Raw genomic sequence first — 20397 nt, forward strand, 5'->3', positions numbered from 1 at the left:
TTATTTTGAAGGTGGGGCTGAGAGAATCTACTGATAGATTTAGGTGTTGTCTATGAATGAATGAAAGAGGTCTAGGGAAATGACAAGTTCTGGGTCTGAGAAATTGGAAGGACAAAGGTGCAATTTATTGAGTTGAGGAAGATTATGGGAGAGGCAGGTTTGGGGGGAAAGGTCAGAAGTTCAGTTTGGGATGTGTCAACATTTGAAGGTGCCTATTAAACAATAAAGAACAGTTACTGAGTAGGCAGTTGGAGAAAGGAGCTTGGGTTCTGGGGAGACTTCAGCATTGGAAATATAAATATGAGGGTAAACAGAAAACAGACTTGATGAGGTTATCAGGGAACAAGTAATGAAAAAAGAATGCTACCCAAGAACTAAGCCCTAGGCGCCCCAACTTTTAAAAGTGGAAGTGGGGCTTCCCTGGTGGCGCAGTGGTTGAGAGTCCGCCTGCCGATGCAGGGGACACGGGTTCGTGCCCCGGTCCGGGAAGATCCCACATACCACAGAGCGGCTGGGCCCATGAGCCATGGCCGCTGAGCCTGCGTGTCCGGAGCCTGTGCTTCGCAATGGGAGAGGCCACAACAGTGAGAGGCCCGCGTACCGCAAAAAAAAAAAAAAAAGTGGAAGTGGTGAGGGACAACCAGCAAAGGGGCCTGAGAAAAAGTGGCCAGTGAAGTAAGAAGAAGCACATAAAATGTGATGTCCTAAGAGCCAAACAAAGAAAGTACTTGAGTGAATAGACAGTGATCAGCATGTCAAGCTTGTTGATAAGTTAGACAACAAATGAGAATTGATCACTGATCTTAGCAACCCAGAAGTCATTGGTGATTTGCAGAGAAGGCATTTGGGTGGAGTGGTGAGTGAGGAAAAAAAAGATAACAAAAGCAGAAAAACTGAAGACAGCTGGAATTAAACTTTTGCAGAGGTAAGATACTGTAAAAAGGCGAGAAAATGGGCAGTAGCTGAGGATAAAAGGATCCAAGTTTGCATTTTGTTTTTGTTTTGTTTTTCCTTGCCTTTAAGTGGGTGGAAACAGTTTGTCATTGAGCTAATCAGAATGATTCAACAGAGCAGGAGAAATTGATGATGCAGGATAGTTAGAGGTGAGATTTGTTGGGGTGAGATTTGTTGGGGTGAGAAGTGAGGTTTGTTAGTCAAATGGGCCAAAGGAGATGGGACCAAGGGTGCCATTGGAGGGTGTGGCCTTAGGGTGGGAGGATCTGTAGTAAGACGATAAATGACAGAGTCTATGGGCATTAAGGAGGTGTGTGAGTAGGAGGGATTGATGATGGAAGCTTGTGAAAGTTCTCATCTATTGACCTCTTATAAACACATGCAATTTCCTTAGGTCTGCAGAGGATCGTTAAGTGCTGTGCTACTATTCTTATACATTCCTGATGGCCAGCAGCCCCATGCAAGCATTTTTTTCTGGGTTAGGCTGCCAGGCATGTCACTGTTCCATGGCTCCATTCCTGGGCCCAAGACTAACCGATACCTGTCCTCAATATATGTCTCCCCCATTTCTCATTGCAGTGGTTTTCTGAGTGTCACTGCAATTTGCCAACTGCCCATGGCCATGCCACACAATTTCAGCACTTCTCTAAAATCATTTCTCCTGCCCACTGTAAAGTGACTTGCACGTTTTGTTTGTTGCCCTTCAATATATTTAAAGAATCTGGATGTTGGACTAATATGACAATGATCATGATGTCTGCCTCTGATTTAAATACTCAGGCAAGTGCCCACTCTGGAAAAGTTGGTCTTCTGGGCAAAGGAACTTTCCAGAAGACCTCATCGTCCCCAGTTACATGGAAATTCATGGAAAATGTTCATGTGTTTAGGGAGGAAGCTGGATGCAGGAAGGGAACCCTTACCTAGAGGTACTTGCCTTCACAGTCAAACTGTGTCACCTTAGAAAGATGACCTAGGCCCTCTGAATTTCAGCTGCCTCTTCTACAAAATGAGGGTCTGGACTAAATGATCTTTAATGTTTCTTCCAGTTTTAGGATTTAGTTCATAACTGAGTTCAGAGTAAAGGCGACAAGGCTGATGATACAGTGAGAGTAGCTACCTTTTTCTAAGAATTGTGCAATATCTAAGTCCTAACTAATAAAAACGCCAAACAAAACCACATATTCCTGTAACCAACAAAGGAGGAAGTCAGATATTTTGTTTTAAACTAAGTTAAAAGAGAGATTTCTCTGAAAAATTCTACTAATCTTTAGAAATTACTTGAGCTGGTAATACCATAACTTACCCAATGATTCGTGGAAAAGGATATTATACTTGCTATTATTAAGCTATAAAGAATTTATTTAAAATGTAATGAAAATGCCAGGTATTTCTAATTCCTAAGAAATGTCTATGTTCTGTATATGAAAAGGGGCTAATTGTAATTTATTGCGAAGTATTTGCCTGAATACTTTTATATTCCCCAATGTTATTTTAAATGTTCTAATTACTTATTAAGTGTACGGAGGAAAAGAATCTCCCAAAGTCAGTAAGAGAATAGGCCTAATAAACTTCAGATCTAACAAAGGTGACTGTTGTTTAATATACATTTCCTCTTCTTAATTTCATGGCATATCAATCTTAACTCACTCTTAGGATTTTTGGGGTTTTTTTTCTTTTCAAAGAGTGCTCTCTTCTGCAGATGCTGTTTTTGACCAAGTTGAAGGTAATTTATGCAGCTTACACTGCTTAAGTCACAGATGTTTTCTTTGGCCAAGTTGAATATATGTTCTGTGGCTTGAGATGAGGAAAATAAAAATCAATTTAAAAGACTTACTCTAATACAGATGTTAAAGACCAGCTTTTGTGTATGAAGAGGATACTAACAAATTGCTGTCAGTCAGGCTGAGGATTAAAAATAGATTTTGCCATGTCAATCATTTTTTACAATGTTTTTCTATTGAATTATCCTTATCATCAATGTCACACATTTGTAAAACAACTCACCAAGTTTAAAGGTATGAAATACAAATGAAATAAAACCAGTAAGCTTTTATGGATTTAACCTTAGCCTCATTAACATAATTCTATCACCAGCTAAACTAATGAGTCACATTAAAATAAGAAACAATGTAATAACTGTCAGAGAAAGATGGATTTTAGGCAATAAATACATTCCGTTCTGCTCCAAGGCTGAATATTACACCTGACTCCCTTTGGAATTCCCAGGGAAAGGAAGAGCTTTGCTGCCAGAGCAGAGAATGTGAATCAAATACTCGCTCACACTTCACCCAATGTCACCTTCACTTCCCGGAGATCCTGGGCAGCACCGTGAGCCTCTCATAATCCATCCTAAATTAAGTGGTAGAGATAACATTACTGCTTTCCATTCAGTCCATATTTTATGCATAGTACTTGATTTTCTTATAAAATTAGGTTGGATCCCCAACACAAGTAGGAGGGGCACTGAGGGGGAGAGAAGAGAAGGAAAGAGAAGACCAAATAGTTGAGTATAACACTTGCAATGATTAGCATATTTAAAGGCAAACAACCCTGTATCTATACCCCATTTTGTAAAGATAGTATGTCTATCTCCTTTCTTCATATCCATAGGTTCTCATATCAAATATCATGGATTCGGAAATTATTTTAAACAAAAGGACATCTGACATTATGGAGCAGAGGGAATTTTGAAGAAATTTAAAATGTCATTTAGGGAGATAGAAAATGATAACCAGAAGCTGTTCTGTAACTAATATGTACATGACTCTTTATATTATATAAAGTGTTTTGTATACATCAAATTAAGGCTCATTTACTCTTAACAAAATTTAAAAAGGCTTCATGTCTCTCTCCTTTATGAACTAGGTGGAATTTGATATTTTGAGCAATAAGAGACCATATTAGTTTGCTAGGGCTGCCAAAACAAAATACTACAGGCCGTGGGGCTTAAACAACAGAAGTGTATTTTCTCACATTTCTGGAGGCTAGAAGTCCAAGATCAAGGTGTTGGCAGGTTTGGTTTCTTCTGAGGCCTCTCTCCTTGGCTTGCAGATGGCCACCTTCTAGCTGTGTCCTCACATGGTCCTTTCTCTGTACCCATTCATTCTTGGTGCCTCTTTGAATGCTTAAACATCCTCTTCTTACAAGGACACTAGCCAGATTGGATTAGAGCCCACCCTAATAGCTTCATTTTAACATAATCACCTGTTGAAAGGCCCTATCTCCAATCACAGTCACATTCTGAGGTGCTGGGGTTTAGGGCTTCCACATGTGAATTTTAGGGAACACAATTTAAGCCATAACAGAGGCACAGACCACTCAAGAGGCTTTTGTGTGTCAATGTATTCCCCACCATATGAAACTGTCTAAACAATATTTAGCCATTCACCATTTTTAGTCTTGTTTCTGAGGATGGGAAACATGAACCTCTAAGCCATCCTAAGCTATGAGGCTGAGCTGACCTTGCCTTCTCATGAGGAAAGATAGACAGCAGAAGGGGAACCCCTCTGACTAGTTTCTGCCAAGAATTTCCAGACTTCTCTACCAAACAGGAAGAAATGTTCTAACCCAGTACTATGCAATTCAAATATGGTGAGAGCCACAAATGTAATTTTAAATTTTCTAGTAGTTGTATTACAAAATAGTAGAAAGAAATAGGTGAAGTTGAGTTTAATATACTTTACTTAACCCAGTAAATCCAAAGTAGTATCATTCCAACGTGTAATCAATGTAAAGAAATATTAGTGAGATATTTTTATTCTTTCTTCATACTAAAGTCTTTGAAATCTCACCTGTATTTTACTCATGCAGCACCTCTCAATTCAGACTAGCCACATTTCAAGCGTTCAGTAGCCACATGTGGCTAGTAGCTACTGTGTTGCACAGTATAATTCCAATATTTTAATACATTCCCTGGGGCAGATGTTGTCTTGAGTAGTGAAATTTAATTATAAGCCCCTCCCAATCTAATTACACCTCCACTTATGAAATATTGTGATAACTTTATTTTCTTTGGAATAGTAGTGTGGAAATTCTCCCTAATATATCTAGGAAAATATACCTATCAAAAGATCATAAGTCTTCAAGCAGGTGATTTGTGAATGTTACTCATTAACAACTGAATGAGTTGTGAGTCTGCATTCACAATGCAGAACTGGAATGCATTATATCTTTCAGAAAAGAATGCAGAGATAATGGGTATAGTGATCTTGGAATAATCTATTGCCTCATATACCACCTGAGGGAAAAAAAATGTTACATGGCTGTTTGAGGTCCCAGATCCTTTGGAGATTTTCCTGAGGATCTACTTCTCACCTAGGTCCACATTCTCAGCCAGACTCAAAGAAATCCCTACTCCATTATCTAAATCATATTTCTTGGGCCACTGAGAAAACTTCTAATTCACAGCAGTCCTTGACCCTGCCACAGAGAGCTGATGACTTTTTACAAATATAATCACTATAAAAAGGCAGAGATATCAAAACAATGCCTGTCTGGTCTTACCTGATGCTTGAATCCTAACGCCTCTGTTTAATGAATCTTGACTTATGTTTTAAATCTGTCAATAGATAACATTTATTGAGTCCCTACACTTGGCTGTTTCAAAATAAAGATGAAATAATTTATAACACATGGCCGCCATTCTTAAAGAATCTCATAGGACCCAGTGGAATGAGGACTTCACTCACATAGGTCACACAGGAAATAGTTAAGGGCAATAGAAGTTCAGAGAAGGGATAGAGGATAAAGAGACAGTCATCAGATAAGGCTTCAAGGAGAAGGTAAGACGTTTTCTTTAAGATGATCAGAAGAGAAGAAAGAGTACACTGAGGGGAAATACATGAGTTGAGATAGAGTAATACCTGTGTGATGGTCAGTGGGAAGACTGGCTTTACGGGGCAGCATGTCTGTGCGGGAGAGATGGTGGTGATGAGTGACAAGTGGCTAGTGTACGTAGAATCTTTAACACTTGGCATATTTGGATTTGACACCATAGACATTGATCACAATAGACCATTGCACAGGTAGGATCTAACAGAAGCAAAGTGGTGTTTTAAGACCTTTTAAACCATCACTGGCAAAACGAAGAAAAAATCAAGTAAGAGGCAGGGAAAGGGAATAAGGGGCTGTTGTAATGAATGCCAAGTGTGATGGCAAAAGCTTGGATGTGCAATATAATAAAAGGAATAAATAAAAGGAAGAGATGAAAGGAAGTATTAAAAGATAATGCGATCTGAGACTGAGAAGCAAGAGGAGAGCCTCAAAATTGTCAGCTTAGACCATTGAAATAATGATGCTGCTCAGGACAGAATAGGGGCAGGTGGAAAGCAGAAACAATTTGAGGAAAGGCAAGGACTCCACATTCCATTTTAACCTTATGGAGTTGAGGTTAATAGTGAGATACTTGAGTAAGAACAGATGACAGATGATGGGAAATCAATACGTAAAAAGTTGGATCCAGAGATTAGGATCTGGGCAATGTTCATATCAGATAACTAAACTGATTTTATCTACCCATCAGGAAAAAGTATATGGATGTCCTAGGGATTCTAATCATAGTCCGAGAAACTCACTCCAAGGAGCAGTTCCACAGTCTGTATCTTTTAAAGAGACGTAGCCCAGGCTCAGCCTAACAGATCATCTATCTCTGCTTCAGACAACCTCACACTTGTTTCCAAAGATCCAAGTTCTGCAGGAGTCAGAATCACTGGAGGACTTAGTCTCTGACTCATAATGCTATTAGCAGTGACAATTATGAAGGATGTAAAAGTGGAAGTAGACTTCTGTGTTTCATCAACAGTCTTCATCATAGGGCAAGTGAGATGATACAATGTCTAGAGGAATGGACAATTCATTGCAAATGAGAAAGGGGTCCTGACATCTATTGTGAGTTATACTTGCCCAAGACCAGCTCATTTATTTCCTCCTTCAGCTCTTGTGCCCAAATTTGTCAGGTTGCCTCTGGAAAGGAAAATGCTTCTTTTTCAGTTGGACACAAATTTAGGTTACTGCAATAGATCACGTCAAGAATGATTCTGACAAACTTCTTGGTTCTGGACATGATGATGATATTCCAGAAAGAAGGTCCAGACCTTCCCCCCACAAAGACATATCACTTGTCAAAAGAGTGAAATGGCTTCTAGGGCTTCTTTGCTAAACACCAGGAGCTGTAGAACAGACTTGGAAGGGTGAGGCAGATAATGAAAAGAAATCCAAGTAACAAGCAAACAGTGTGGAGAGCTGTCTGTCAGGGACATGCTGATGGGGAGAGTATGTTATTATGTGAACCTGACAGCAAGATGTTTGTCCAAACAAGCAATGTCAAGGAGATCTGACAGCAGGTAAGAGGGACCCTGGCTTAAGAACTTGGATTCAGGCATAGCACTTTGTGTACTGTAGGAACTTGAGGGAAGAGCAATGCCCAAAGGACACGGGCACAAGGAGGGGACCAGGAGAGATTCAGCAATTGGGAACAAGACAGCAGACCACCTCCTAGAACTGGGGAACAGACAGGCGTTGGTATCAAGCCTACAAGTCCAGTGACTCAGTTACTGGAAAGGCATATGAAAGGGCACAGATAGAATGGTTTACTTAACTAATGGATTAACTTATTGATCAAAATTAAATGTCTAAAAGAATAAGATAAAGAAATCAGTCCTCTAACATTTTATCAACCATCCAGTCCTCTTCCATCAATCCTCTTCCTTGAAAATCATATTATCTCTTTAGCTTTACTCCTCTTAATTTTGACTAAATTTTCAAGAAGCCATTCCTCTGGCTAAATTATTCCAAATTGTCTCCCGAGAAAGGAAGGCAGGTTTTTGGCTTATCACCAGACTGAATCTCCCCATAAGAAGGGAGCACACCACTTTCATTTTTCTCAGTCTTTTCAGTACAGATTTTTGTTTCTCACCCAGAAAATTCGGTATCATATGGGCAGTGCTAACTCCAGTGTAGATGACACAAAAACTATTAATAGATTATGTCTATAATAAAGCTGAAGTAGAAAACAGAAGTGTTACAAAAAGAGAAGTATAAAATGAAAGATGCAAAATCTTCTGCCTTGCAAGTTAGATGACCGTCTTTGTAAAAGGACATATTTTGAAAGCAATATACATTCTTTATGGTGCTCTTAACTACCTATATTTGGAATTTTTTGCCTATTTTTTCTTTTGATTAATGAAGGAAGGAAGAATATTTTAGATTAAATTAATTTGTTTAACTTATCTTTGCTCAGAACCAGCTCCTCCAAAATCACTCTTTGCAGTGAATAAAACCCAGACCTCAGTGACTTTGCTGTGGGTGGAAGAGGGAGTAGCTGATTTCTTCGAAGTCTTCTGTCAACAAGTTGGCTCCAGTCAGGAAATAAAACTCCAGGTACTGTATGCTCGTATTTTCCTTTTCTGAGTTAATTTTTATTAAGGCTCATTATCCAAGCAAAGTGAAAATCTTCTCTTTCTTTGAATGATATAAAATGAAAATTTTCATGTACACTTTTGGTTTTCAGTGATAGAAATTTAAAATTATTCTTAGAGCAAGCCCAAAATGTGTCATAACCAACTTGCCAAATCACAAAGTTTATTTCCATCTTTGTATTTATCTTTTTTTTAACATCTTTATTGGAGTAGAATTGCTTTACAATGATGTGTTAGTTTCTGCTGTATAACAAAGTGAATCAGCTATACATATACATATATCCCCATATCTCCTCCCTTTTGCGTTTGTCCCCAGTTCTTAGCCACTCCAGGTCATATTGAGGTTAAATTGAGGCATTTTCCTATTGACCATTAAACTGATGGAAGGGATAAAGACACTGCCATATAAAATATAATTTAACAAACATGAACTAATTGCCACTTATGAGAAAGGCATTGTATGGGACACAAATCATAGAATCAATAATTGCCTTCAAAAAATGTTTTTCATTTAATTGTGGATATTTCACTCGAGTAGAAATAATTAAAATAAAATGTAAGTGCCAGAATAGAGATCCATACTACCAAGAGAATTTAAAAGAAGTTAGTAAGGAAGACGATTTTGTTTGGGAAAGTGAACACTGAGAGGGGTGATCGTTAAACCTTTAGAATCACAAATAGCAGATGTGATGAATACTGAGTTTTTCACGAGGTTAAATTGAGTGGAAGGAGAGAAATGGACGTGAGCAGGTAATGAAACCACAAGAAAAAACTATTTTACAGCCAGATGTGGAAGGAAAAGGGCAAATTTGTGAGGGATGTCACAAAATACAGTGCAAAGACTAATACTATGAACATGAATAATTGATGTTTTTTAAATAATGCAGTTCATGAGATTGAAAAGAAAAAAGGATTTCTGGGAGTACGAATCTTTTCATATGAGTGTTAAAATAATTTGCTTTGATTTCTTTCCCCTTTTGATAGTCTGTTCTGCAAATGTATCTCTTTTTGATCTGTACTGAACAGCTGAATCTTTTTTCTATCCTAAGAATCCTTTTGGAAAATAGCTACTCTGCCAGTAGTGAATTTTCTTCTCTGCAACTACAGTAGTGTCTCCCTTTAAGAAAACAACAGTTACTACAACTGAGTCCTGTTAGCAAAAATCTTTCCTTAGAACCATTCTTTTATGGGATTGTGAAAGAGATGGGAGTGGGAAATCCATGCTCCTGGCTCTCACCTCTTTAGGCAGAGTTGTTTTCAGATCCTTGTTTTGAAAAACAGTGTTATGCTGCCTCATCTTTTTATACTGTGCAGTTGTACTTATCAGTGTCTGGCCATTGGTCCACCAAATTAACAGCTTCTTCTACTCAAGAATAAGTTAATATTAAATGTTTTGGAGAACACAAAGTCTTTATGCCTTTGGTGGATGCTATTTAAAAGCCGAGAATGCAGACAAAGGGGATAGTGTTCTTAATATACAAAGATCTACTACAAATGAAAAAGATAAAGACCAACAAACCAAAATAAATATTTCATAGAAAATAAACACAAAATGTTCTTAAACATAGAAAAAGATGATCAAGCTCACTCATGATGAAAGAAATGCAAAATAAAACTATAATGAGGTACAACTTCCACTAATAAGATTAGAAAAGCTCAAAAAGTTTGCAAATTTGTTGTGTAGAAACAGATGTAAGGAAACAGGCATTGTCACACACTGATGGTAGGTGGGTCCCTTGGAAAATGTCTATGGAAGATAATTTGTCAATAGCTTACAAAATTAAAAATATATAACTTTTTGAGCCAGCAATTCAACTTCTAGGAATATGAGTGGTTGTATATGTATGTATATTCATACATACATACACACACATATGCACACAGGTTTTGTGTATGAATACATATGTGTATATATATACATATATTAAATGAATGTGTGTACGTATACCTATGTTCCCATAATTGTGAAGTTATATTCATTGTTGTATGGTTAATAATAGCAAAAAATCAGAGACTGTGTAAACATTTATTAATAGGGGACTGGTTAAATAAAGTATGTTCTTTCACTGGATTTCTATGCAACCCCTAAAATGAAATAGCTTTATTTGTGCTAATATGAAAAGAGTGCCCAAATATACTGATAAACAAGATAAAAAATAAGCAGAATGATGTGTAAACTATGTTAGCACTTACATTTTTAACTATATTCTTTCACGTTTATACATCCATAAAATACAGATGGGAAGAAAAATAACCTACCTGACAACAGTGGCTGCTTCCATAGAAGAGAATTGGGTAGATGGAAAGTACAGAAAGAAGGAAATATTTTTCACTGCTTCCTTCTTTGTTTTTTAAATTTTTTACTCTGTGCACACACATTACCTACTCAACTATGAAAAATACTGATAATTTAAAAACCAAAATAGATGAAGATAACATAACATTTATCTTGTTTTCTGCATCTCCAGGAACCGATTTCTGTTTCTTCTCATGTCGTGACCATCTCCAGCCTCCTTCCTGCCACTGCCTACAACTGTAGTGTCACCAGCTTTAGTCATGACAGCCCCAGTGTCCCTACATTCATAGCCGTCTCAACAATGGGTAATTACAGGCATTAGTGGACTCTGGTGTCTTTGGAAATTAGATCTTTCCAGATTTTCCTTAAGTTTTCTTTTTAAATATATATAATCCATCTTTTTAAAAAAATAAAACTCAGCTTTCATTGAAAAATTCCAAGCTTTGAGTTCAGGAAAACTTTAATTCCAATCCCTAACTGCACTAATTAGTTATGTGATTTAGGGAAAGATATTTACTATCTCTGAACCTTTGTTTCTTCATCTGTAAAACTGGAATAATAATATGTACCTTGTTGAGTTGTTTTCAGGCTTAGAAATAAAGTACGTAAAGCTCTAGCACAGGCTGTCTAAATGCTAGTTGTTATCATCAATTTCATCATCCCCCATCATCCTCTTCAGTGGTACCCACAGTACCCTAATCAGGTCAGGTGCATCTATTCTAGCCTTGACTTTTAGCCGTCACTGATCAAATAATGGTGAACCTAAATTACTGGGTCAAAGCAGAAAAATTTCCAATCAAGCAGAAAGTATAATTGAGGAAATTAGATATTAATGAAAAGTCCAGAATAATGCTATTTCCTTATTCTTTTTCTGAGTTACATTATTTGTTTTACTTCCCTGCTTGAGTCTAATTCTGTAATCTGAGACCCTCTCTGAAGCTGCCTGTAATAAAACCACCCTTACCATCACATTATGCCTTTACTGGTTCGTTTTCATTTACATAACATTAATATGTTTTGCCACTACATCCAGTGACCACTAGAATAGACTTTTTTATTTTCTGTTTTTAGTTTTTGCTTTTTCAGAAGTGAGGGCAAAAATAGACCTGAAAAGTATATTAATGGTCTCTCATTTTGACATCCTTTTACATTTTCTAAAAATACTTTAATGTTCATGGTTCTTTGTCATCTGTACAGCAATCCAGTGAAACAGGTGATATTATTAAACGTACTTGCAAGTGAGGAAAATGAGGCCAGAAGAGACTGGTAAAATAGTTTCCCCAAATGGCAGGTAATAGTCAAGTGAACTTGAACAGTCTCCTCTGACCATGAGTCTAATGTTCTTTCTGTTCAAGTACTTCTACCCATAAAATGGAACCAAGATGGCCCAAATGGAATGTGGAAAATACCAAAAGCCTTAGAGATTGTGCAGGCCAGCCAGTTCTGTGACTTTGTGACCAATGCAGAGGATGGCATCTCCCCTTTTTCTCTGGTCCACTTTTAAGAGTTTTATAAAAATATTTGATATACATTCCCACCTTTAACATCTTAGTCTTCCAGATACTGTGTGAAGTAGGCAATGTGTAAGTGCCATTGAAGATGGATCATAGAAGACCTAGTATATGAGAGGAACCCCTGTTCTTAAAGACCCTGCAACTTATTAATAAGTTTAATCTCTTGAGTTGTGCAGATGGAAAAACCTCTAAACATATGGTTACAGATCATCAGAATGCCTACTGCTAGCAATGTGTTAAGTGCTGCAGCAGATGGCAGCTTGCTAATGCCTTTTTCATATACATTATTAGTTGTGAGGGAAATATACAGCTGTGCTTTCTGACTTTAAAGTCATGGGCATAAAATAAGAGCCTGCCCCTCTCTAAGCTTTTGAAAATGTTAAACAGTGATAATACATGATAATGACTTCTAGATTTTTTTTTTCAAGTGAACCCAAACCATGGCAGAGGCATTCTTTACATTTCACAGTTTCCTTTGATAAGAACATACTGAATATGGGCCTTTGAAATGGACTCAATTCTTCCAGCCACCCAAACACTATTTGTCAATCTACTTTACTACGTTAAGAGTTGACCGGGAAGAGGCCATTGCTGGCTCAGAGAAACATCATTGTTGCTGTTGATATTATCATCATAAGTTTGTTAGTCTTAAGGTCAGATGAGAAACAATGAACGGTCCTGTTAGTTTCCATGTCGTGGAAGCTACAATGAACATGTATGGCTTTTCTCTTTAGTTACAGAGATGAATCCCAACGTGGTAGTCATCTCCGTGCTGGCCATCCTTAGCACACTGCTAATTGGATTACTGCTCATTACTCTTATCATTCTTAGGAAAAAGCATCTGCAGATGGCTAGGTAAGTTGTGCTTTGCTCATCTTTCACCCACAGCCTTTAAAATATTTTTGTTTATCATACACGTGTGGCTTTTGCAGACCTAAATTGTACAGCAGTGAGTCTGCTTTCAGTTTCTATTTTGTGTTTTCTAAATAGGCTTTTCAATATTATTTTAGAGAACCTTACCATTGAAATAGTAAAGCAAAAGATTGTTTACACAAAGTCAGACCTCTTACTATCAATCTTGTCATTTTAAGTAGCCCATACATTGGGATTCATTCATTATATTTGGATACTTGCAAATATATTTTGGAGTAAAAGAAAGATCTATGCCTACTCAGTACAATTAATGAAAGGAGTTAATATATATGGAGACCACAAGAAAGAAAAAATTCCCTTCCCTCATTAGTTCTGTTGAAGCTGTTTTAGCAAAAAATATTTTTAGAGTTTATGATTAGGTCCCTTCAAGTACCCCTATTAGTTCTATTCCTACCCAGGGCTGCAGGCAGTTTCATTTTGCTTGCAGTTAAGAAAGTCTTTTGATTTATGATTTTGTTGATTCCCTATTTTCTTTGACCACTGATGCACTTCTTAACAGAGCACATTTGCAAGTACTTTCTGTGATCCTCTATATTATCAAAACAATCCATCAATTCTCTTAAAAAAAAAAAACTATTGCCTAGTTGAGTGTTACTGGGTTTGGGAAATTTGTATAAAATTTATATTTGCCCGATGCTAGCCTGCTGAATTGTCAATTAACATCCTTGTCCTTTCTCAGATTTCTATAATTTAGTTATTCATAAATAAACTTATCCATCTGATAATGAGTCAATCACTGCCTTAGATAGCACAATCAAAGAAAAATCAGAAATCCAAGCTGTCCACTAGGAAGTTAGCACCTAGTTGGAAATACATGAATAAATATATTTAAAGGCATAAACTGACCTGTAGCAGAAAGAAGATAAAAATGAGATACCATGAAAGTCGAGAAAAGAGATTAGTTCTGAATATAAAAATCAAGCTTCTTGAGTGCTAGTGTTTGAACAAATCTTAGAAGGATAGGGAGGGCGGTGGTACGGTGCTGAGGCTAGAATATAAAGCTCTGAAATTACACTCCTTGAGGTCAAATCCTAATGGACAACCTACACAACCATGTGCAGTTCACTGAAACTTCATTCATTAATTTAACAAATATTAATGAATACCTGCTGTGTGTCAGACTCCCCTGGATGCTTGGGATATGGCTGCATCAAAAACAGACAAAAATCTCTGCCTTCATAGAGCTTGTATGCTTGTTGAGGAGGTAGACAAGAAATAATAAAGGTGAAAGTAAGGGGCTTCCCTGGTGGCGCAGTGGTTGCGAGTCCACCTGCCGATGCAGGGGACATGGGTTCGTGCCCCGGTCCGGGAGGATCCCATGTGCCATGGAGTGGCTGGGCCCGTGAGCCATGGCCGCTGAGCCTGCGCGTCTGGAGCCTGTACTCCACAACGGGAGAGGCCACAGCAGTGAGAGGCCCGCGTACCGCAAAAATCAATCAATCAATCAATCAATGATAACAACCCCACATTAGTGGACGGTTAGGAGCAATACTGCAGTAACAGCATAGTGTCATAGGAAGTATGCAATAAATGTTAGCTCATAATAGTAATAGTGGAGGGAGTGGTAACAGAAGTAGAAGTAGTGGTATTTATGATGGCATTATTGCAGGAACATCCTTGCGATGCATACAGCAAAATATTTAGGAGAAGTGATTCTACTTCAGCCAGCTGGTCATTAGAGCAGAGATTCTTAACATTTTTTGTGCATGATTCTCCCTGGCAGTCTAAAGAAGCCTGTAGATTTCTTTCTCAGTGCATAAAATAAAACACATAAGATTAAAAAAGAAATTAATTATATGAAAATATGGTAATCAAAGTATTCAGAAAACAAATGTGTTATATGCTTCTTTATTAACACATTAGAAAACAATGTTTAGTAGAGTATCTAAGCAATCTCATAATTTCATCAGAGTGATGACGATGAACAATATTTCAATATCTTCAGCAGGTCTATTGTAGAAAAATATCTTCAGTTTCTATTAGCAAATCTCACAAGTGCTGATGATGTTATTGGGGCTTGTTGCCTACTTTAATAATTGAAATAATTGTTAAATTTCAGTTACAAGTTGTGAAAATAAAGTTGTGCTTTTATTTTCCACATACGTTCATAGAGCCCTAAATTCTATCCTCGGACCCCAGATTACGAACCCTTGAGTTAGAGAGTAAAATAAATGCCATATACAGGAAACTGACATAGGAAAATTACTTGATGATATCTAATTTATAATACATGCAACACAAAATAATGAAATGTTAGTGTAGTTTTCTTTTTTAATATATTTATTTATTTATTTATTTATTTATTTATTTATATTTGGCTGCTTTGGGTCTTCGTTGCTGCGCTTTCTCTAGTTACGGCGAGCAGGGGCTACTCTGTTGCGGTGCGCGGGCTTCTCACTGCGGTGGCTTCTCTTGTTGCGGAGCGCAGGCTCTAGGCTCACGGGCTTCAGTAGTTGTGGCTCGCAGGCTGTAGAGAGCAGGCTCAGTAGTTGTGGTGCACGGGCTTAGTTGCTCCGTGGCATGTGGGATCTTCCCGGACCAGGGATCTAACCCGTGTCCCCTGCATTGGCAGGCGGATTCTTAACCACTGCACCAGCAGGGAAGTCCCTGTTAGTGTATTTTTTCAAGGAAGAAAGTTATCCTTAGAACACTCAAGTTAGAACAGGCAGATAACTGAAGTAATTAGCACATTATGCCAATGTCAAAATCTCTGCTTCAATTCTGAATAAGTCCATCAGTTTCATATAGAGGGAAAATATGAGATGTTTGCACCCCAGTGAGCTGAGTTATTTATGCATGATATTAAACAAAAGGTGAAGAAAGCATGAGAATTATATTGACCTTTTTCCTCCACTTCTGGGGAAAAAAAACTAACAGTATTTTCTACTGACTCTGCAAAAGCCAATCTATTTCAGTACGTATCACTCTTTTCCTCTCAAGTGATGAATAGTATGGGCATCACAACATGAGGGGAAAAGTTTGAAGGAAGAAAACAATCCAGTTTGATCCACTATCATTACAGAGAGGAAATCAAAATGCTATAAAAACAAAAAATATTTGCTAAAAATGGAAAACCCTTAGTCTATCTAAGAGAGTTTCTATACCTTACTATTGAAGGCTTTGTAAAAAATATTCTACCCCACATAGTTCAACGATTTATGTTAGGATCATGAGCGCCCTTTGGTAAGCGTTGTGAACTGAATCCTTCTGGCTTCAAATAACTTGATTTGGGTGTGTGCACCCTTGTGAAAAATTGTTTTATTTTTCTATATTGCATTGTATTGGAAAGAGGAATACATGCAACTTATATTAGCTTTTTAAAAATTTAATGCTGTGATGATTAGCCATTAAAGACTCTCTTTCATGTCAAGGTAAAGAGTGCTCTGTTAAACACTAACCTTGATCTTGTGGTTCCTTTCCAACAGGGAGTGTGGAGCAGGAACTTTTGTCAATTTTGCATCCTTAGAGCGGGATGGAAAGCTTCCATATAACTGGTGAGTATTGTTTCAGAACAAGTCTCTAGATGGCTTACCTATGCTATGTGTGCTCTCAACTTGATTGTGCTATCTTTGGGCAATAGATGGTTTTGCCTGATTATCCTTTCATAATTTCGGTGATAGTGGACTTCAAGGTGACATCTTCTTCACAGAGCATATTAGTATATATAAGTTTAATTCAGGTAAGAAGGAGAGAAAATGAGGTAGTCTGCTGTGGATTCACTATATTACACAAAGGACTGATACAATTGTACAAGTTGCCCACAACTGGGCTGAAGAAGGATTAATAATACAGGAGCCTCATGGAACAAGTGTGGTTGAAGGCAGGAGGGGAGACTCCAGGGAAGCAGTGGGGGACAGAGCAGCATCTCTATTTAAAACTCACATTTCAGTGCCTGGGGATATGAGCTACCCATTCTGTTCAAAAATCAAGCCGAAGTATACAGCCCAGGGCTCTCAGCGTTTACACTTACAGGCAGGTAAATATCAAAGCTAAGAAAGTTCCCTGAGAAACATAGCCTCATGTTTCTTTATGCTTGAGTATTAAGGAGGGAGGGTGTATTATGAGAATTAAGAAAGCATTGTCAAGGGATTGAATTGGTTGACGTTATACCTAACAGCAATCCATGGGAATTAACATATATACTAATATATTAATTAATATACAGAGCAATTAATACCCAACAAAATTGCTGATTAACTAACCACTTAATATGAAGCCAGCACTGCTTACGTGATCTAGTATGTTTCTTTCACAAGCAACCATGCAAAGCACATTTAAATATATACATTTCATGTTAATCCTCAGTAAGTGATTTTTTTTTTCTGTTTTCCTAACTCCCCAAAAGTGGTTACTCTGACAGAAATAAGTATGTAGAGACAGGAAATTTTAGCCGCGGAATTAATGAGGGAGGAATGGCCTTATTTAAACTGTAAATTCTACTTCCCTAAGTGGGACACTAGTTGAGATCCACTCTAGGTGAAAAATCTAGGTGAAATAGGATTCTCTTTAACCAGACAATATGTTGTACTAGACTAAAACTTCAACCAGAATGGAATTTTGCTATTCAAATCTGATTAATTCTGGGCTTCCCTGATGGCACAGTGGTTGAGAGTCCCCCTGCCGATGCAGGGATTTTCTCATTAACTGAGAATACATATCTCAGCGGAGATCTGTAATAACTAAAGTGACAAGGTGACATCATTTTCCCCCTAATTCTCAGAATAACTATAGATACAACCATAGGCTATTTTAAAATCTGCATTAATAAATGTTCTATTTTACAAGTGGTCTAAATATCTAAAATTTGATTCAAACCAGGCATTTTAAATTAACAGTCTGCATTAGTGTTAATGTGAAGCTAAATAATTTTGCTCCCACTCAACTGAGTATAAGATTAGAAACTACGGGCTTCCCTGGTGGCGCAGTAGTTGAGAGTCCGCCTGCCGATGCAGGGGACACGGGTTCGTGCCCCGGTCCGGGAAGATCCCACATGCCGCGGAGCAGCTGGGCCCGTGAGCCATGGCCACTGAGCCTGCGCGTCCGGATCCTGTGTTCCGCAACGGGAGAGGCCACGACAGTGAGAGGCCCGCGTACCACACACACACACACAAAGATTAGAAACTAGACAGCTGATGAGCTACTTATTTTAAATGAATGATACGTGGGTGTCATACCATACCTCTGTTTTAAAGATTATTTTTTGGAAGTGATATATTAATTTATACTTAAAATAATATAGAAAGTCACACCTAACAGTGCAGTTTTATAAGAATGTGTCCTGAAAGCTTGTTTACCAAAATCAGTATACACAAACTAACCATTTGTATTCCATACACAAGCTGCTGTTAGCTATCAAATGTTAGATTTCTTAAAATAGGCTTAAGCATCGCAAGGGTAATACCCAAGAATAAGACTCGAGATAACTGACGAGGCATTCCAGAGCCGAATTTAACTGAATGCAAAACGTAATCACCTAATAGCAGGCTAATTGACACAAACCAAGTTGAAAGAAATATGTCTGATTACAATAAGATGTGAATAAAACTGATTTTGGCAATATTATAGCACTTAAGTCCTCACGTTTAAATTTCAGAGAATGGAATATTTAATTGTAATTAACGTGCTTGTCATTTTAATTGATCCCGGTAGGTAATTTACTGAACTCTGTTCACAGTTTGTATTACTAACTCTTGCCACTTTTTCATCTTTACATCTGTTATCTATTAATGCTCACAGGCGTAGGAGTATATTTGCTTTCTTAACCCTGCTACCCTCATGTCTTTGGACTGATTATCTTTTGGCATTTTATATTAATCCTTGGTAAGTGATTTTTTTTTTTTTTACTGTTTACAAAGTCTTTAAAAGTTAGCTTTCAAGAAGTAAACCAAAGGGAAAATCTTTTTTAATGATTTTATGTATTTGAAGCATGTAAAATTATTAACTATGTATTGAAATGGGTTAAAGCAGCTAATGGTACCAAGATGCTAACTATAATGTTTTCCCAATTGAATGTCCTTCTTGTGATGTTCTTGGCAAACTTTTCTTCCATTTATTGCTAAGTTATTTGTTTCTTCATTGAGTCAGTCCATGGCCTCTCATCTTTATAAATGATGCCTTTCATTTTTCTCACCATTTCCATTGATTAACTCCTTATTTCCAAGAAGGAAAAAATGCAATCAGATAGAGAAACCCAGAATACTATGTATTTGGGGCCTTCATGTTTTTATAATAATGCTCACTCAGTGAATATTAAACAACTGACTGTGTGCAAGCCTCTTTGTATAATCCTCTCATTTAGTTGTCCACACACCTCTGCAGAGAGTATTATCAGCACCATTTTACAGATGTGGAAATAGAGGTATAAGGAGACTATCTTAACATCATATGACTATATAGAAAATTCAGGTTCTAAACCCAAGTGTCTCTGAAATCTATTCTTTCCTCTCTAAAAAGCAGCCTCCTTTAAATTCTTATTTTCTTGACTTTTAAATCATTTTAATAATCAAATCTCAAAGATTTTCAATTCTGAGACTAAAGTATCTAGAAGGGCTGTTTCTTTTCCTGAGCCATAATTTAAAAGGTAGCAGTTTCCCAGAGGAAAAAAAAAATCATTGTCCTTAAGTGTTAATCCATGGTGTTTAGGTACTAAATTATGTACAGACAGATCCAGAAACCTGGACAACTTGAGAAGGACTCAGATAAAAGCAATAAAAGTAGTTCATGGACTGGGGGAGAAAAAGTTCATGCAGGGTTGGGGGCGGAGTTCAAGATTTAAAGCAATCCAGAGAGTTAGCTATTCAAAAAGACAATTGATCAAACATTCTTTGGCTTCTCCGAGACAGAATAAATACAGTGGGCAAAGTTAGAATTTGAGTTGCAGTGGGAAAAGAATAAAAAAGAACTTTCTCACAGTGGAGATGGTTAATACCACAATCTGTATTTTCTTTAAAAGAGAGCTAGGTGAAAAAATTTTGAAATATGGTAGGCACTGATGTATAAGCAATAAATTCAGAAGAATGTACTGGATGATGAGGACCCCTTCACCATTATTTTAAGTTGATTCTTAATAACAATTCTCCAGTATAGGACTTCCCCATGGTCAACCAATATTTTAAGTATTTAACATCACATGATACACATAAATTCCATCTTGACTTTCAAAATATACATTTCCTTTGAACTTAACATCTACTGATCATCCTCAAGTATTCTACCTATCATTAGAATACTTGTAGCCAATACCGTTAGCGTACTCTCCACAGATTTTAATTAAGACAAAAGAAAG

At 37.4% G+C, this 20397-nt stretch overlaps 1 protein-coding gene across 1 annotated transcript in view; it reads left to right on the plus strand.

Moving 5' to 3' along the window:
• The window catches only part of PTPRO (protein tyrosine phosphatase receptor type O), a gene marked incomplete at its 5' end in the record, with an annotated part of 220369 nt that overhangs the window by 166316 nt on the left and 33656 nt on the right, over positions 1-20397 (plus strand). Inside the window, 5 exons of the mRNA XM_081249297.1 lie at positions 8192-8331; positions 10838-10970; positions 12914-13034; positions 16538-16606; positions 18849-18932. Coding sequence (XP_081105423.1) covers positions 8192-8331; positions 10838-10970; positions 12914-13034; positions 16538-16606; positions 18849-18932 — 547 coding nt within the window. The remainder of the gene's footprint in view (positions 1-8191; positions 8332-10837; positions 10971-12913; positions 13035-16537; positions 16607-18848; positions 18933-20397) is intronic.

This window comes from Mesoplodon bidens, assembly GCF_964165515.1.
Source record: "Mesoplodon bidens genome assembly, chromosome: 11".
Classification (NCBI taxonomy): domain Eukaryota; kingdom Metazoa; phylum Chordata; class Mammalia; order Artiodactyla; family Ziphiidae; genus Mesoplodon; species Mesoplodon bidens.